At 39.4% G+C, this 12,273-nt stretch overlaps 1 protein-coding gene across 7 annotated transcripts in view; it reads left to right on the top strand.

The window, feature by feature from the left end:
- The window catches only part of UNC13B (unc-13 homolog B), a 196,617-nt gene that overhangs the window by 112,014 nt on the left and 72,330 nt on the right, over nucleotides 1-12,273 (top strand). For all 7 annotated transcript variants that reach the window (XM_064291767.1, XM_064291765.1, XM_023545165.2 and 4 more), the window contains 2 exons: nucleotides 852-1,166; nucleotides 2,850-2,940. In XM_064291767.1, coding sequence (XP_064147837.1) covers nucleotides 852-1,166; nucleotides 2,850-2,940 — 406 coding nt within the window. The remainder of the gene's footprint in view (nucleotides 1-851; nucleotides 1,167-2,849; nucleotides 2,941-12,273) is intronic.

The raw sequence follows: 12,273 nt of genomic DNA, 5'->3' as shown, positions 1-12,273 counted from the left end.
CATTCACTGCCCTTTTCTCTGCTACTCTTGCTCTCATAGCAGGGTAAAGGATTCCCTTTCTGGGCATGAGAATTCAGGTGGTTGAGAGAGGTTTGGGTCAGCCTTTCTTCAGGTACAGAAATGCACTAATATAGCCATGACCCGTATCCTGAAGTTGAGCTTGTCCACTTTGTCTAGAACTGAACCATGCCCTGAGAGCAGCTCAGTTACAGATGGGCAAGTTCATCTTTGAGGCACTCCCTGTGCTGCCGGGATTATCACTGTAGCATTTTTTTTTTTTTTTTTTTTCACATAGGTGAGACCACCACCCTGTGGAATTTCTTGGTCCTGGCCTCCATCTCCCAATGGCTTCTATTACTTCATTCTGCAGATGGCTGAGAGATAATTGAAAGAACATGTCTACTGTCAGGAGGAAATGGGGATCTCAATTTAACAAATAATAGAAAAAAAGGGAGTGAAATTTTCACTCCTTTTTACTATGTGGAAATTAGAGAACTTTAATCACAGCCACTGGACAAGTTCCTTTAGAAGACTGAGTAAAGAGTTTTAAGCAACAGACTATTTTAATAATTCTTGATCCTGCTCACATATATCTAATTAAAATAAAATACTCTTTAAAGTTAAGTGCAAGATATATGTTAAATGCTGTTGTAGAACCTAGCATGTTGTGTTTTTTTTGCTGTTGTGGTTCTGTTAGACTGTAACATTTGGTCCTCTTCCCAGGAACCTCATGTTTGTGATCCCTGATCCTTGCCACTGATAAAATCATTATTTCCTGGATTTATGCATACTTTTGCCCTGATCCCTGGTTTGCATTTATTTACTAATCTGTCTTCCTCTCATTATTGCAGCCCCACCAGCAGTAGTAGGTATGGCTCTTCCTGTAATGTGAGTCAAGGAAGCTCTCAGCTGAGTGAACTAGACCAGTATCATGAACAAGATGATGACCGTAGAGAGAGAGACTCAATTCATTCCTGCCACAGCTCTGGAAGCTTTTCCAGAGAAGGCCAAGCAGGTTTTGGAGAACAAGAGAAAGCCTTGGAGGTGACAGATGAAACAGAGAAGGAGAAAGCATGTGAACCCAAGGAGATTAAACAAGATGCCATGGCTCATCCTCCCCCGCATCTGGGGCTACACAAAGAGGATGTCTTAGGCCCCCAGGAGAGGTAGGTAATGGCTGCCCTGAGTTGCTCCCAAGGCTTCCTCAGTACCTATGCTGTGGTATTGCTGAGTATAAGTGCTTTTCATTTGCTCCCTTATAGCTGAGTGTGGTGGTGGTCATAAGACTCTCAGCTCTGCACTTCTTGTAATTGGTACCCTTAGGAAAATTTAAAACTTGCTGTTTTAACAGTCTTATAATGAAGCTTATTACAGAGTTTGAGTGTTGTTATTACAGAGCTAAATTGGTCGTCTGAATAACCGGTAGGCTGGGGCACATCAGGGTTTCTCCACTTGAGCACTATTGACATTTTGGGCTGGACAGTTCTTTTTTGTGGGGAGCTGGTATGTGCATTGTGGGATGTTTAGGAATATTCCTTGACTTCAACACCTGCTGGATGCCAGAACAACCCCCAGTGGTGACAATCAAAAATATCTTCGGACATTGCCAAATATCCTCTAGGGGGCAGAATTGCCCTCAGTTGGGGTAAAGTGATAAGGGCTGGGTGTGACTTAGATTCTCAAATTTCGAGGTATAATAATAAAACCTCTCACTGAAAGACCATAGCAGTTAATCCTGATTACATGGTAAAAGTTGGGGGATGACTGATGCTTCTATTCACCCTTGGGTTAATGGCTGGGTCACATACTTTTCTGATGATATAAACTTATTTTCTCTTCTCTTTTCCTGGTTTTTAGTCATCTTTCGTGGCTCATCTAATGGGCAAGACATCTAGGATTCTGAGCTCTAGGGCCGTCCTTCCCTCTGGGTTAGTGACCCACTGGAAGACTGGCTCTTCAGGGACCTTAGACTTGGCAGATACTGTTTTCAGGGGCAGAGGTCTTGGTAGAGCAGCAGAAGTAGCCAATGAGGGTACTCTACCTTTACTTCTGGCTGTGTCTTCTTAGATTCTAGCTGTGCAAGGAAGTCTGGTTCTACCTTGGCCAGAAGTGCCCACAACTGTTTTAGAATAATTGACCAAGTTAGATGCTATCAGAGCCTAGCATGTATTTTACATGTCTAGATGGTGGACACTTGTCTGTTGCCTTGAGTGTAGGTCCCAGTGGGAGAAAGGAGAAGCATTATCACCAAGCATTAACCACTATTCCACTGCGGATGTTCCTGAGGCAGCTTAAGGAATAAGGTCATGGCAGGAAAGGGGTGATGATTATTTTTTCCTGGTACTTTTCATGTAGCCTAGGAATTGGTAATCCTTCCAAAATACTTGGTGGAACAGGGAGGGCTTCTGGAGCAAATTCTGCCCCAAAGGATGCTGTGCTGAACTCCCGAGAGAGGCTGGTAGTTTTGACAGGTAGAGTAAGTGGGTTGAAAGGCTTACTCCATACCTCTCTCCATAGTTCCAATACTAGACATTGACTCAGAGCCTTTGTAGTTGCTTATACTGTCCTGATCCCTGACTGTCCCAGTGAGCCACCTCGTTGGGTCAATGAAGGTAGACAGGGGAGGAAAAGAGGGAACAGAGGAAAAGCTAAAAGGAGCTGTCATTTTAGAGTGGAATTGTTTTCATTTTGGGTATTCAGGTTTTTGCAGTTTTAGTAGCCTCAGTCACTAAATAGTTTTTGACATGAGTACAAACCATTTTATTTTAGATATTTGGCAGTCTTATCTTGATCACTGTCACCTTGTGGTTTTAGCTATTTTTAAGGAACTTTCCTTTCTTTGTTACAAGTTTTCCTGAGGAGAATGCATCTTCACCGTTTACTCAAGCCAGAGCACGTTGGATCCGAGCAGTTACCAAGGTTCGACTCCAGCTGCAAGAGGTAGGAACTCTGTTGTTCTAATACTAATTGGGACAATTTTTCCTTTGAAATTTAGAGACATATGGTGCCAGAGAAGCAGGCAGTGATTAGTCATCTCTTTACAGTGTGGTTCTGGAGGTGCCTAACAATTCAGCCAGAGCCTAGGAAATGGCAGACCATTGGTTTTCTTCTGTTACTTGCCGATTGCTAGAAAATGAATCAAATAGACCTACCTGGTGTGTTGAGGGCCTGAAGGTGAAGTTGAATGCTTATTTTCAGTACTATTGCTACCTTGAGGCCATTTTATTTTGAGTTTAGGAGCGAGGACTATTTCAAGGCTTCTTAGGTCAGTTGTTGTCTGTCTTGACTAGCCAGTTCAAGTACTACTGGCCGACCTATTAGGGGCCAGAAACAGTGTTCAGAAATTTCTACGGACTTCCCTAATTTAATACCCCCCAAAGTATCAACACATTAAGATACGAATCAGTCTGAAAAAGTAAAAGCAAAGGTAAGTATGTTTCTGAATGTTATAAATATGAAGTGTCCTTATCTGCCTGTCAGTAGGAATAGGCAGTCTTCAAGTAGGGAGCACATTTTAAAATGATGACAAGTGGCTCTCAGTAATGTAATACCTGACAGACATTAAGAAATACAAACATGTGCAAACACACTTTAGAAAAATAATTTATTTTGAAATGATTTCAAACTTAGGGAAAAGTTGCATAACCTTTCCCCACTCAACTAGACACTTCAGCTGTTGGGGTCTCACTGCATTTGCTTCATCACCCCCCACCCCCCCCGCCCCACTCGATCAACCTTTTCCTGAACGATTTGAGAGAAGGTTGCAGATGTAATGCTCTTATCATCCCTACATACTTCTGTGTGTATTTTCCCCCAAATAAAGGCTACTTTCCTATATAATCACAATATAACTGTGCAAATTAGGAAATCGACAATGATGCAACACTATCATCAAGACTCCATGCAAATCTTATAGACTGTCCCAACAATGTCTCTTTTTCCTTTCTGGTCCAGGATCCAATCCAGGATTACACATAGCTTCTAGTTGTCATGTCTCTTTGGTCTCCTCTAGTCTAAAACATTTCCTCAATCTTTTTCTGCCTTTCATGTCCTTGACAGTTTTAAAGAGTAGAAAGCCTTTCATTTTGTAACATGTTCTTCAGTCTGGGTTCATCTGATGTTTCCTCATGTCCAAGCCTCAGGCCATCCATGCTTTCCTGGAATTACACAGACATGATGCTGAGCTCATTTCAGTGCAGCATAAGGAAACACATGATGCCAACCTATCCCACCACTTGTTATGTTAACCTTAACCATCTGTTCAAGTTTGTATCAGCCGGGTTTTCTCCTTTGTAATCGAGAAGCATTTTGTGGTGAGGTATTCTGACTCTAGACCAATATCTTGTTCCTCATCAAATCTTAGCCCACCAGCTAAGCATCCATTGATGACTCCTGCCTGAATCTACCACCACTACGCTGGTACCAAATGGCATCTTCTATTTCTGTTATCCTTTATACATTAATTAGTTGGCATTCTGCTATAAGGAAGAGATTTCCTTTTCCCCCATTAATTAATTTATATCAATACAGACTCATTGGTTTTTAATTTATTATATGAGTTGTAGTCCATTATTACCCTTATCTATTTTGATGCTCAAGTTGTTCTAGCTTCATACAAGCACTCTTAATCTGACCCTTCAGGGAGAAGATAATACTTTAATAATGTATGAAAAGGTAGCTGCTTTTCAGAGGAGGTTTGCTTTGGAGAAAGTATTTTGAACACAGATGTTTGGAAATATTTCCATTTGTGCTCAAGCGTGTGTGTATGTATGTGTTCTTTTGTTACCAGAAACAAGGAATGTTATCTATACCAACTCATAACTGCATGCTTTAAAAACTTGAAAAGAGAGACGATTAACATTGAAAAAGCTTTCAGGTGAAATTTTTGAGTGAGGTTTGAACACATTTGTTAAAATATAAAAATATTTCTAGCTGTTTTGTAAGAACTACTATCTGACATCAGGGAAGATGAAAATTTACTAGCCAAATTTCAAAAAAATCTTTGAATAATTGGCATGTAGAGACCAATTGTACTTCTTTCATTTGATCAATGTATCAGTATCTGTTTTAGTTATGAAAACCAAGTATTGAAATAAATAGAATATGGAACCAGACATTCAAACCATTTTATAATAAAATATTAAACAAAATATTTTTAAAAAATCACATTACTTTCACTAAAAGATATTATTACTACTGCTAATATTTTTGGTGACAACAAATAACTATTTTATACCATTAATAAAATATTTTTTTTAAATTCTAAGTGCTTTTTCTTTTATGGTTTTTACATTAAAATTTTTTTTTGTGTTGACAGTTTCTTTTTCCCACTTGATTTTATGTGCTGAGTAGATTTTCTTTATATATTGTCCTTTCCTCATATTTGTTGTTGTTGATTTTGTTTCTGCTGAGTCTCTATTTTTCCCTTGTATTTTATTTTGATGAGTAGGATATTTTGTCTCCTTTGTGGTTATCTTATTATTTACCCTTATTTTTCTAAATTTAAAGCTAACTTTTATTTCTTTCTATTTCTTTATTATTTTAATGTTGTCTTCTTTTATATAATAACAATGCTGTTACCCTGTTTTGGGCTTTTTTTTTTTTATAGTCTTGCTTTGTTTTTTTTTGGATTTCCCTGTCTGGGTTGACTTCTGGTTGTTCTGCCCAGTGTTCTAGTCTTGGGTTGATACCTGATATTATTGATTTTCTAACCAAAGAACTCCCTTTAGTATTTCTTGTAGTTTTGGTTTGGTTTTTACGAATTCCCTCAACTTGTGTTTATCTGGAAATGTCTTAATTTCATCTTCATATTTAAGAGACAGTTTTGATGGATATGTGATTCTTGGCAGGTAATTTTTTTCCTTCAATTTTTTAAATATGTCATCCCATTGCCTTCTTGCCTGCATGGTTTCTGCCGAGTAGTCCGAGATTATTCTTATTGGCTGTCCTTTGTAGGTGACTTTTCTTTTATCCCTCACTGCTCTTATAATTGTCTCTTTATCTTTGGTTTTGGCAAGCTTGACTATAATATGTCTTGGTGACTTTCTTTTCAGATCTACCTTATGTGGAGTTCGATGAGCATCTTGGATAGATATCTTCTCATCTTTCACAATATCAGGGAAGTTTTCTGCCAACAAATCCTCAACCATTTTCTTTGTATTTTGTGTTATCCCTCCCTGTTCTGGTACTCCAATCACTCGTAGGTTATTTCTCTTCATAGAGTCCCACATGATTCTTAAGGTTTCTTCATTTTTTTTAATTCTTTTATCTGATTTTTCTTCAAATATATTAGTGCCAAGTGATTTATCTTCAAGTTAAGAAATTCTAGCTTCTACTTGCTCAATTCTGCTCCTCTGACTTTGTATTGAGTTATCTAATTCTGTAATTTTATTGTTAATCTTCTGAATTTCTGATTGCTGCCTTTCTATGGATTTTTCCAGCTTATTAAACTTTTCATTATGTTCCTGAATAATCTTTCTAATTTCTTTAGTTGCTTTATCTGCATGTTCCTTGGCTTGTTCTGCGTATTGCCTCATTTCCTTCCTGATGTCTTGAAGGGTTCTGTGTATTAAACTTTTGTATTCTGTATCTGGTAATTCCAGGAATGCACTTTCATCTAAAAGATCCCTGGATTCCTTGTTTTGAGAGCCTGTTGAGGTGATCATTGTTTGTTTCTTTATGTGACTTGATATTGACTTTTGTCTCCGAGCCATCTATAAGTTATTGTATTAGTTTATGCTTGCTTACTGTGTCGTAGGTGCTTGCTTTGTTTTGTTTTGGTATACCCCTATGGGTTGCTTGAGTGAGCTAGCTTGATTGTTTTTGCCTTTGGAGCTCTGGTATCCTGTCCCCAGATGGCTAGAGCTGTTATCAGGTATATTGGTCTATGAGTCCATTCAGTTTTCTAGTATGAATTCAGCTCAGGTGTCCAGGTAGCTGATCATCAAGTGTGTGGTGTAGGGTCTGTCCTACAGTCTTAGAGGGGCAGGGGTGATTGGCGTATATACTGGTATCTGATTGCAGCAGGGGGTCACACTCTGAACAAGGCAGGGGGCTGAGAACCAACCCCCAGTGTCTCTGAGGGAAACCCATCTCTGTTCCCTAGAGCGTGCTGGTGGGTGGGTTCTGCAGAGGGACCATGGGCACCCAAAGTTTTTGGTTGTGAGGACTGGGAGGTACCAGTTATCTTTGGACCCCTGTTGCAGGTGGCCAAGTGACCTGAGTGGAGCTACCAGTCCTTAGGTCCCTGCTATGGGTAGGTGAGGAGCTTGTTTAATAGGCAAAGCAATGTCAAACATCAAACACCCACCTCTCCACTGCACAGCTGAAATGGTTGGAGTTTGCCAACAAGGGCCTATTCTCCTGAAATAGGCCAACACAGATTCATGCAGAAAGGGAAGGTGCTCAAGGTCCACGGATGGTTTATGCCTGGACAGTAGCCAGTTCTGTCCTGAGCTCCCCCAGTTAATGGAGCTACCAAATTATCTCTTCCCCCCAGTTGCAAATTTTTTCCTTCCCCAAGGCCAGGAGGATGGCTCTAGGTGCTCACCAGGGTCTATCTCAGTCCCAGGGATTCAGCCGCTGAAGCCGACTTGAGGGGGCGGGGGTTGCAGTAAAATATACGCAAATACTTAGCTTTTGCTGAGAGCACCGTTCTCCTCAGGTTCTGGAGGTGTGAGTAGGCTGTGTGGCTGGCTGCTTCTCCCTGAGGAAACTGCAGCCGAACACTAGTACCAGCCTGCTGTTGCCCCCGGTCTGGGAATGATGCCTGAGGGCTCCCTGCGATTCAGGTCCGGTAACTCCTCTCCACTTCTGAATGGTCTCTTCCTCCCCCTGCCCCTCAGTTCGTTGTCTAAGCTTGCCTTTGATGCTCAGGGCTCCCAATTTGTCACAAATATACTCGTTTCACTTGTTTTTTCAGGTCTTTGTTGTAAAGAGGGCTCACCGGAAGCGTGTGTCTATTCTGCCATCTTGGCTCCGCCTCTCCACATTTTAATTTTTAGTGATGTAATTTAAAAATTAAATTAATTATACATTATATAATTTTTAAATGAGTAAATATACATATATTGAAGAGTTATGCTAAAAATATTTCTATGGATAGGGCTGCCAAACATTGGGAGTCTCTTGATCTAGGCTGACATAAGTAAACATTTAAAGTGAACATTTATAGAGTCAGTGTCATAATATTTATTTTAATTTTTACTCTGATTTTTTAGAAGTAAGGGTCTTGTACTTCTTATAAAGGAAAGTAAAACAGATAACTTACATGTGAAAGAAAAGTCTGAAGGAAAGAAAAAAGAATATATTGGAGCAGATGCAGTGTAAGTTATGACTTTTCTTTTTACAAGGTAATATAACCTTTAAAATGAACAGCCGAAAACAGTTGCCAAAGCTTGGAATCATCAGGGAAAGATATGGTTTATCTAAGAGTAACTAATAATCATTGTTAATTAATAATTAATTAATTCAATTAATTATTAATTAACAATGGTAAAGACATTCTATACACAGGTAATATAGCTGGCTGTTGAATTGAAGTGGCCAAGAGGAGAAAGATAAGTCAGAGTTTAAAGAAGGAACTGATACCAGTTTAAAATAGAAGCAGAAATACATCATTTATACTTAAGATGAGATTTGGTGGCAGATTGGTTGAGATTGTGAGGCAAAGAGAAGTTAAGAATGACACCCAGAATTTTTTTTCTCTGAATAATCCAAAGTTCCATTTAGTCACTCCCTTAACCCCTGCCCAAGATAATAATTTCTCTTAGTTTATTGTTTATCATTCCAGAATTTATGTAAGTGCAAGCAAATATGAATATATATCTGAAGTCTCCCCTCCCCCCCTTCTTATACAAAAGATTGTGTATTATACACACCGAGAACATCTTGCTTTTTCACTTGGAGAGTCTTTCATATCAGCCTTGGAGTTTTTTCTTTTCCTTTTTCACAGCTGCATAATACCGCATTTTATGAACGTAACGAGTGTATTTACTAGCTCCCTGCTAATGGTCATTTGGTTGTTTCCATGTGTTTGGTATTATAAACCGTAACCTTTTACATATGTCATTTTGCACTTGTGCAAGTGTATGTGAGGGTGAATTCCAGAAGGAGATATGAGTTTGTAATTTTGATAAATATTGCCAAATTACCCTTCGTTTGTCAGTGGCTTAAAATAACAAAGGTTTGTTTCTGGCCCATACTGTATATCATGCTGCATGTCAAGGGGTTTTGCTTTAAGGTGTCTTCCCTCTGGAATCTAGGCTGATGAGGCAGCCAACATTTGGATCATTGCCAGTCACAGTGGTAGAGGGAAAGAAAAGATAACAAATGAAAGAGAACATAGGAAATTGCATACTAGCTCTTAAAACTTCTGCCCAGATGTGACATATATCACTTTTGCTCACATTTTCTTGGCTAAAGCAAATCAGAGAATCATACCTAATTTTAAGTGAGCAGTACAGTATTCCTGGAAAGAAATAGAGAGGAATATTTGTGAACAGTTTTAATGACTAGCCCAAAGGAGATATGTCTTCAATATATATCCTGTTTTTTTTCTAGGCTTTTTGTGGGTTATATTTTTGGGGCTTTTTTTCTGGGTTATATTTTTTTAAAAAAAACATGATGTAGTGATTATTAATAGATTAATAACATTCCATCATATAGATCTTCCGTAACAATTCCCCTTGTTTGTTTACTATTATAAACAATGCTAGGATGAACATCTTTATACATAAATCTGTTTTCATTTCTGATTATTTCTTTAGCTTCCTCAAAATAAATTCAAATAAGTTATTGAGTTAAAAGGTATAAGCTTTTTAAAGACTTTTGATAAACTTCTAAATTACTGTTCATAAAACTTTCTCTATTCTGTAATTTTCAGTATTTGAATGTGCTGTACCAACATTGAATATTATCATTTGTGCCAATGTGGCAGAAGAAAAATGGTATTCTATAGTTTTAATTTACTTTTTTTGATTATTTGTGTTTGAATATTTCCTATAAGTGTATATGTTGTTTGCATCTCCTTGGCTGACACTACAATAAATAGACTTTGAGGAATCAAGCTATACTTCTGTCATCCCTGTAAGATTGCCAGCTACTTCAAGGAAGAGATCATGTAGGGTCATTTCTGTATCCCTGGGGCCAGCTTAGTACCTGGCCATATGTGCTTAATAAGTGTTTGATGACACTGCAAATGCTGATGAGGCAGTAATGTTAGTGTAGGTGGGAATAGATATGAGTCTGTACCTTATTTGGCTTAGCTGCAGAACAATCTGAGGGAGGAGGTGAGACTTTTAGCTCTAGAAACAGAGTCTGCAGTGGCAGCAAGTGGGTGGGTGTTCCAGGTGGAAGGGACAGTGAAGGAGAAGCATGGAGATGGGCCGCGAGGAAGACTTGACAAGGAAGCCTCAATTGGACCTGATGGTTGCTAAAGAAAGATGAGGAAGGAGAAACTTACCAAGCAGGGATAAAACCCCCTTTCTGTCCAGTGGATTCCAACTCATAGCAACCCTTTAGGACAGAATAGAACTGCCTCACACGGTTTCCAAGGATGTAATCTTTTTGGGAGCAGACTCTCACATCTTTCTCCCAGGGAGTGGCTGGTGGGTTTGAACTGCCAACCTTTCGGCTAGCAGTTCAGCATTTAACCAATGCACCGTGAATGCTCCTAAAGCAGGGATAAACCCAAAAACCAAACCCAGTGCCGTCGAGTCAATTCCGACTCATAGTGACCTTATAGGACAGAGTAGAACTGCCCCATAGAGTTTCCAAGGAGCGCCTGGTGGTTTTGAGCTGCCGACCCTTTGGTCAGCAGCCGTAACACTTAACCACTATGCAACCAGGGCTTCCAAAGCAGGGATAGATAGAACTGAGCAATAGATTAGAAGACCCTTGACCAAATGGAGCAATCCCAGGAAATCCAGGATCGTAGCTGGTCAGCCTGAGAGGAGTCAACATTTTCTCAGGGAAGATTGCTAAGGCAGAGAACTAAACAGCTCTCTCCTGCAAAGTTCTGTTCTTACTTGTGACTTTCTCTGAAGCAAAGAGACTTCCTTCTTGTCCTATAATTTCCCCTTTTGGGTAATAAATGATGCAACTCAAGGGGAAGGCCCTTGAGGACTCCACCTCTTAGACTTACTCGCACCAGGAAAGCACTCTTTCCATAATCTTAAACTCCTGGATTTTGCTCTGACTGTGGCTATTTTAACTTCCACCTCTCTTTAACCAGGGCTTTTAGTGCGCCTCTTCAAATTTCATGGTAAGTACTGCTTCACAAACCGAAGAGATCTCACTTGGACAGGGGCCCCAGCTGCTAGTCTGATTGCTGTCAATAGTCCTTGCTCACATCAGGCCCCTTCTGGCAAACTGTAGAGCCCTTACCCCCTGAGACCAGAATCTATACATTCTCTACCTTCTGGCCTTGACCGAAGAAAATCTGGCTATTCCCTGCAGTTCTCTTTGGTAGAAACTATGTTTTTGCTTATGCTCCATGTATTACAGGGTCAGGAGTAGGGCTTGGTTTCTTTGACTCCCTCTGCTACTTCTAACACTAACCTCGTGGCACAGCGCTTAAGAGCTTGGCTGTAGGCCATTACTTTTTTGTTGCTGTTAGCTTCCAGCTTCCCTATAACTCCCCGTTCATTTATTGAAAACTTCAGCACCTACATCAGAATTTTCCTTTTTATCTCAACTACTGCCTTAATAATTATTGTTATAATCATAGTAAATAAATTTATTGGATACTACTATGTTCCAGGCATTATATATCAAGTGCTTAATGAATTCCTCACAATAATTCTATAAATTAGGCTTTTGTTATTCAGCCCATTTTACAGATGAAGACAGTAAGGCTTAGGAAAAGGTAGGAACTTGTCCAGCATCACCCAGCTAGTGCGTGGTAGAACCAGGATTTAAATCTAGATCTGTTTAGCTCCAGAGCCTGTGTTCTTAACACTATTCTGTGCTACCATAATCTTAGAACCTTGTTTTCCAAAGTGCGTTTCACAGGACTTTAGTGTCTGGAGATGTTAATAGGTGTCACGTGATAAAGGTTTTTTATGGTCAAAGAAATTTAGCAAACACTGAGTTCAGTAGAGTATAACATCAATAGATTGTTTTATTGTATGACTTCTCAGAAACTTAAATATGCCTATGCCTATTATTATGATCTTCAAGAGAGGAATATAATATGTACATCATTATTGCAAACTTATTTGACCGTGAAACTCTTTTGGAGAAGCGTCCTGTAGGACTAGTTTTCTAAGGAAT

The sequence above is a fragment of the Loxodonta africana genome, chromosome 9 (assembly GCF_030014295.1).
Source record: "Loxodonta africana isolate mLoxAfr1 chromosome 9, mLoxAfr1.hap2, whole genome shotgun sequence".
Taxonomy (NCBI): domain Eukaryota; kingdom Metazoa; phylum Chordata; class Mammalia; order Proboscidea; family Elephantidae; genus Loxodonta; species Loxodonta africana.
The sequence above is the reverse complement of the archived record's forward strand: the minus strand, read 5'-3'. Positions and strand labels throughout refer to the sequence as shown.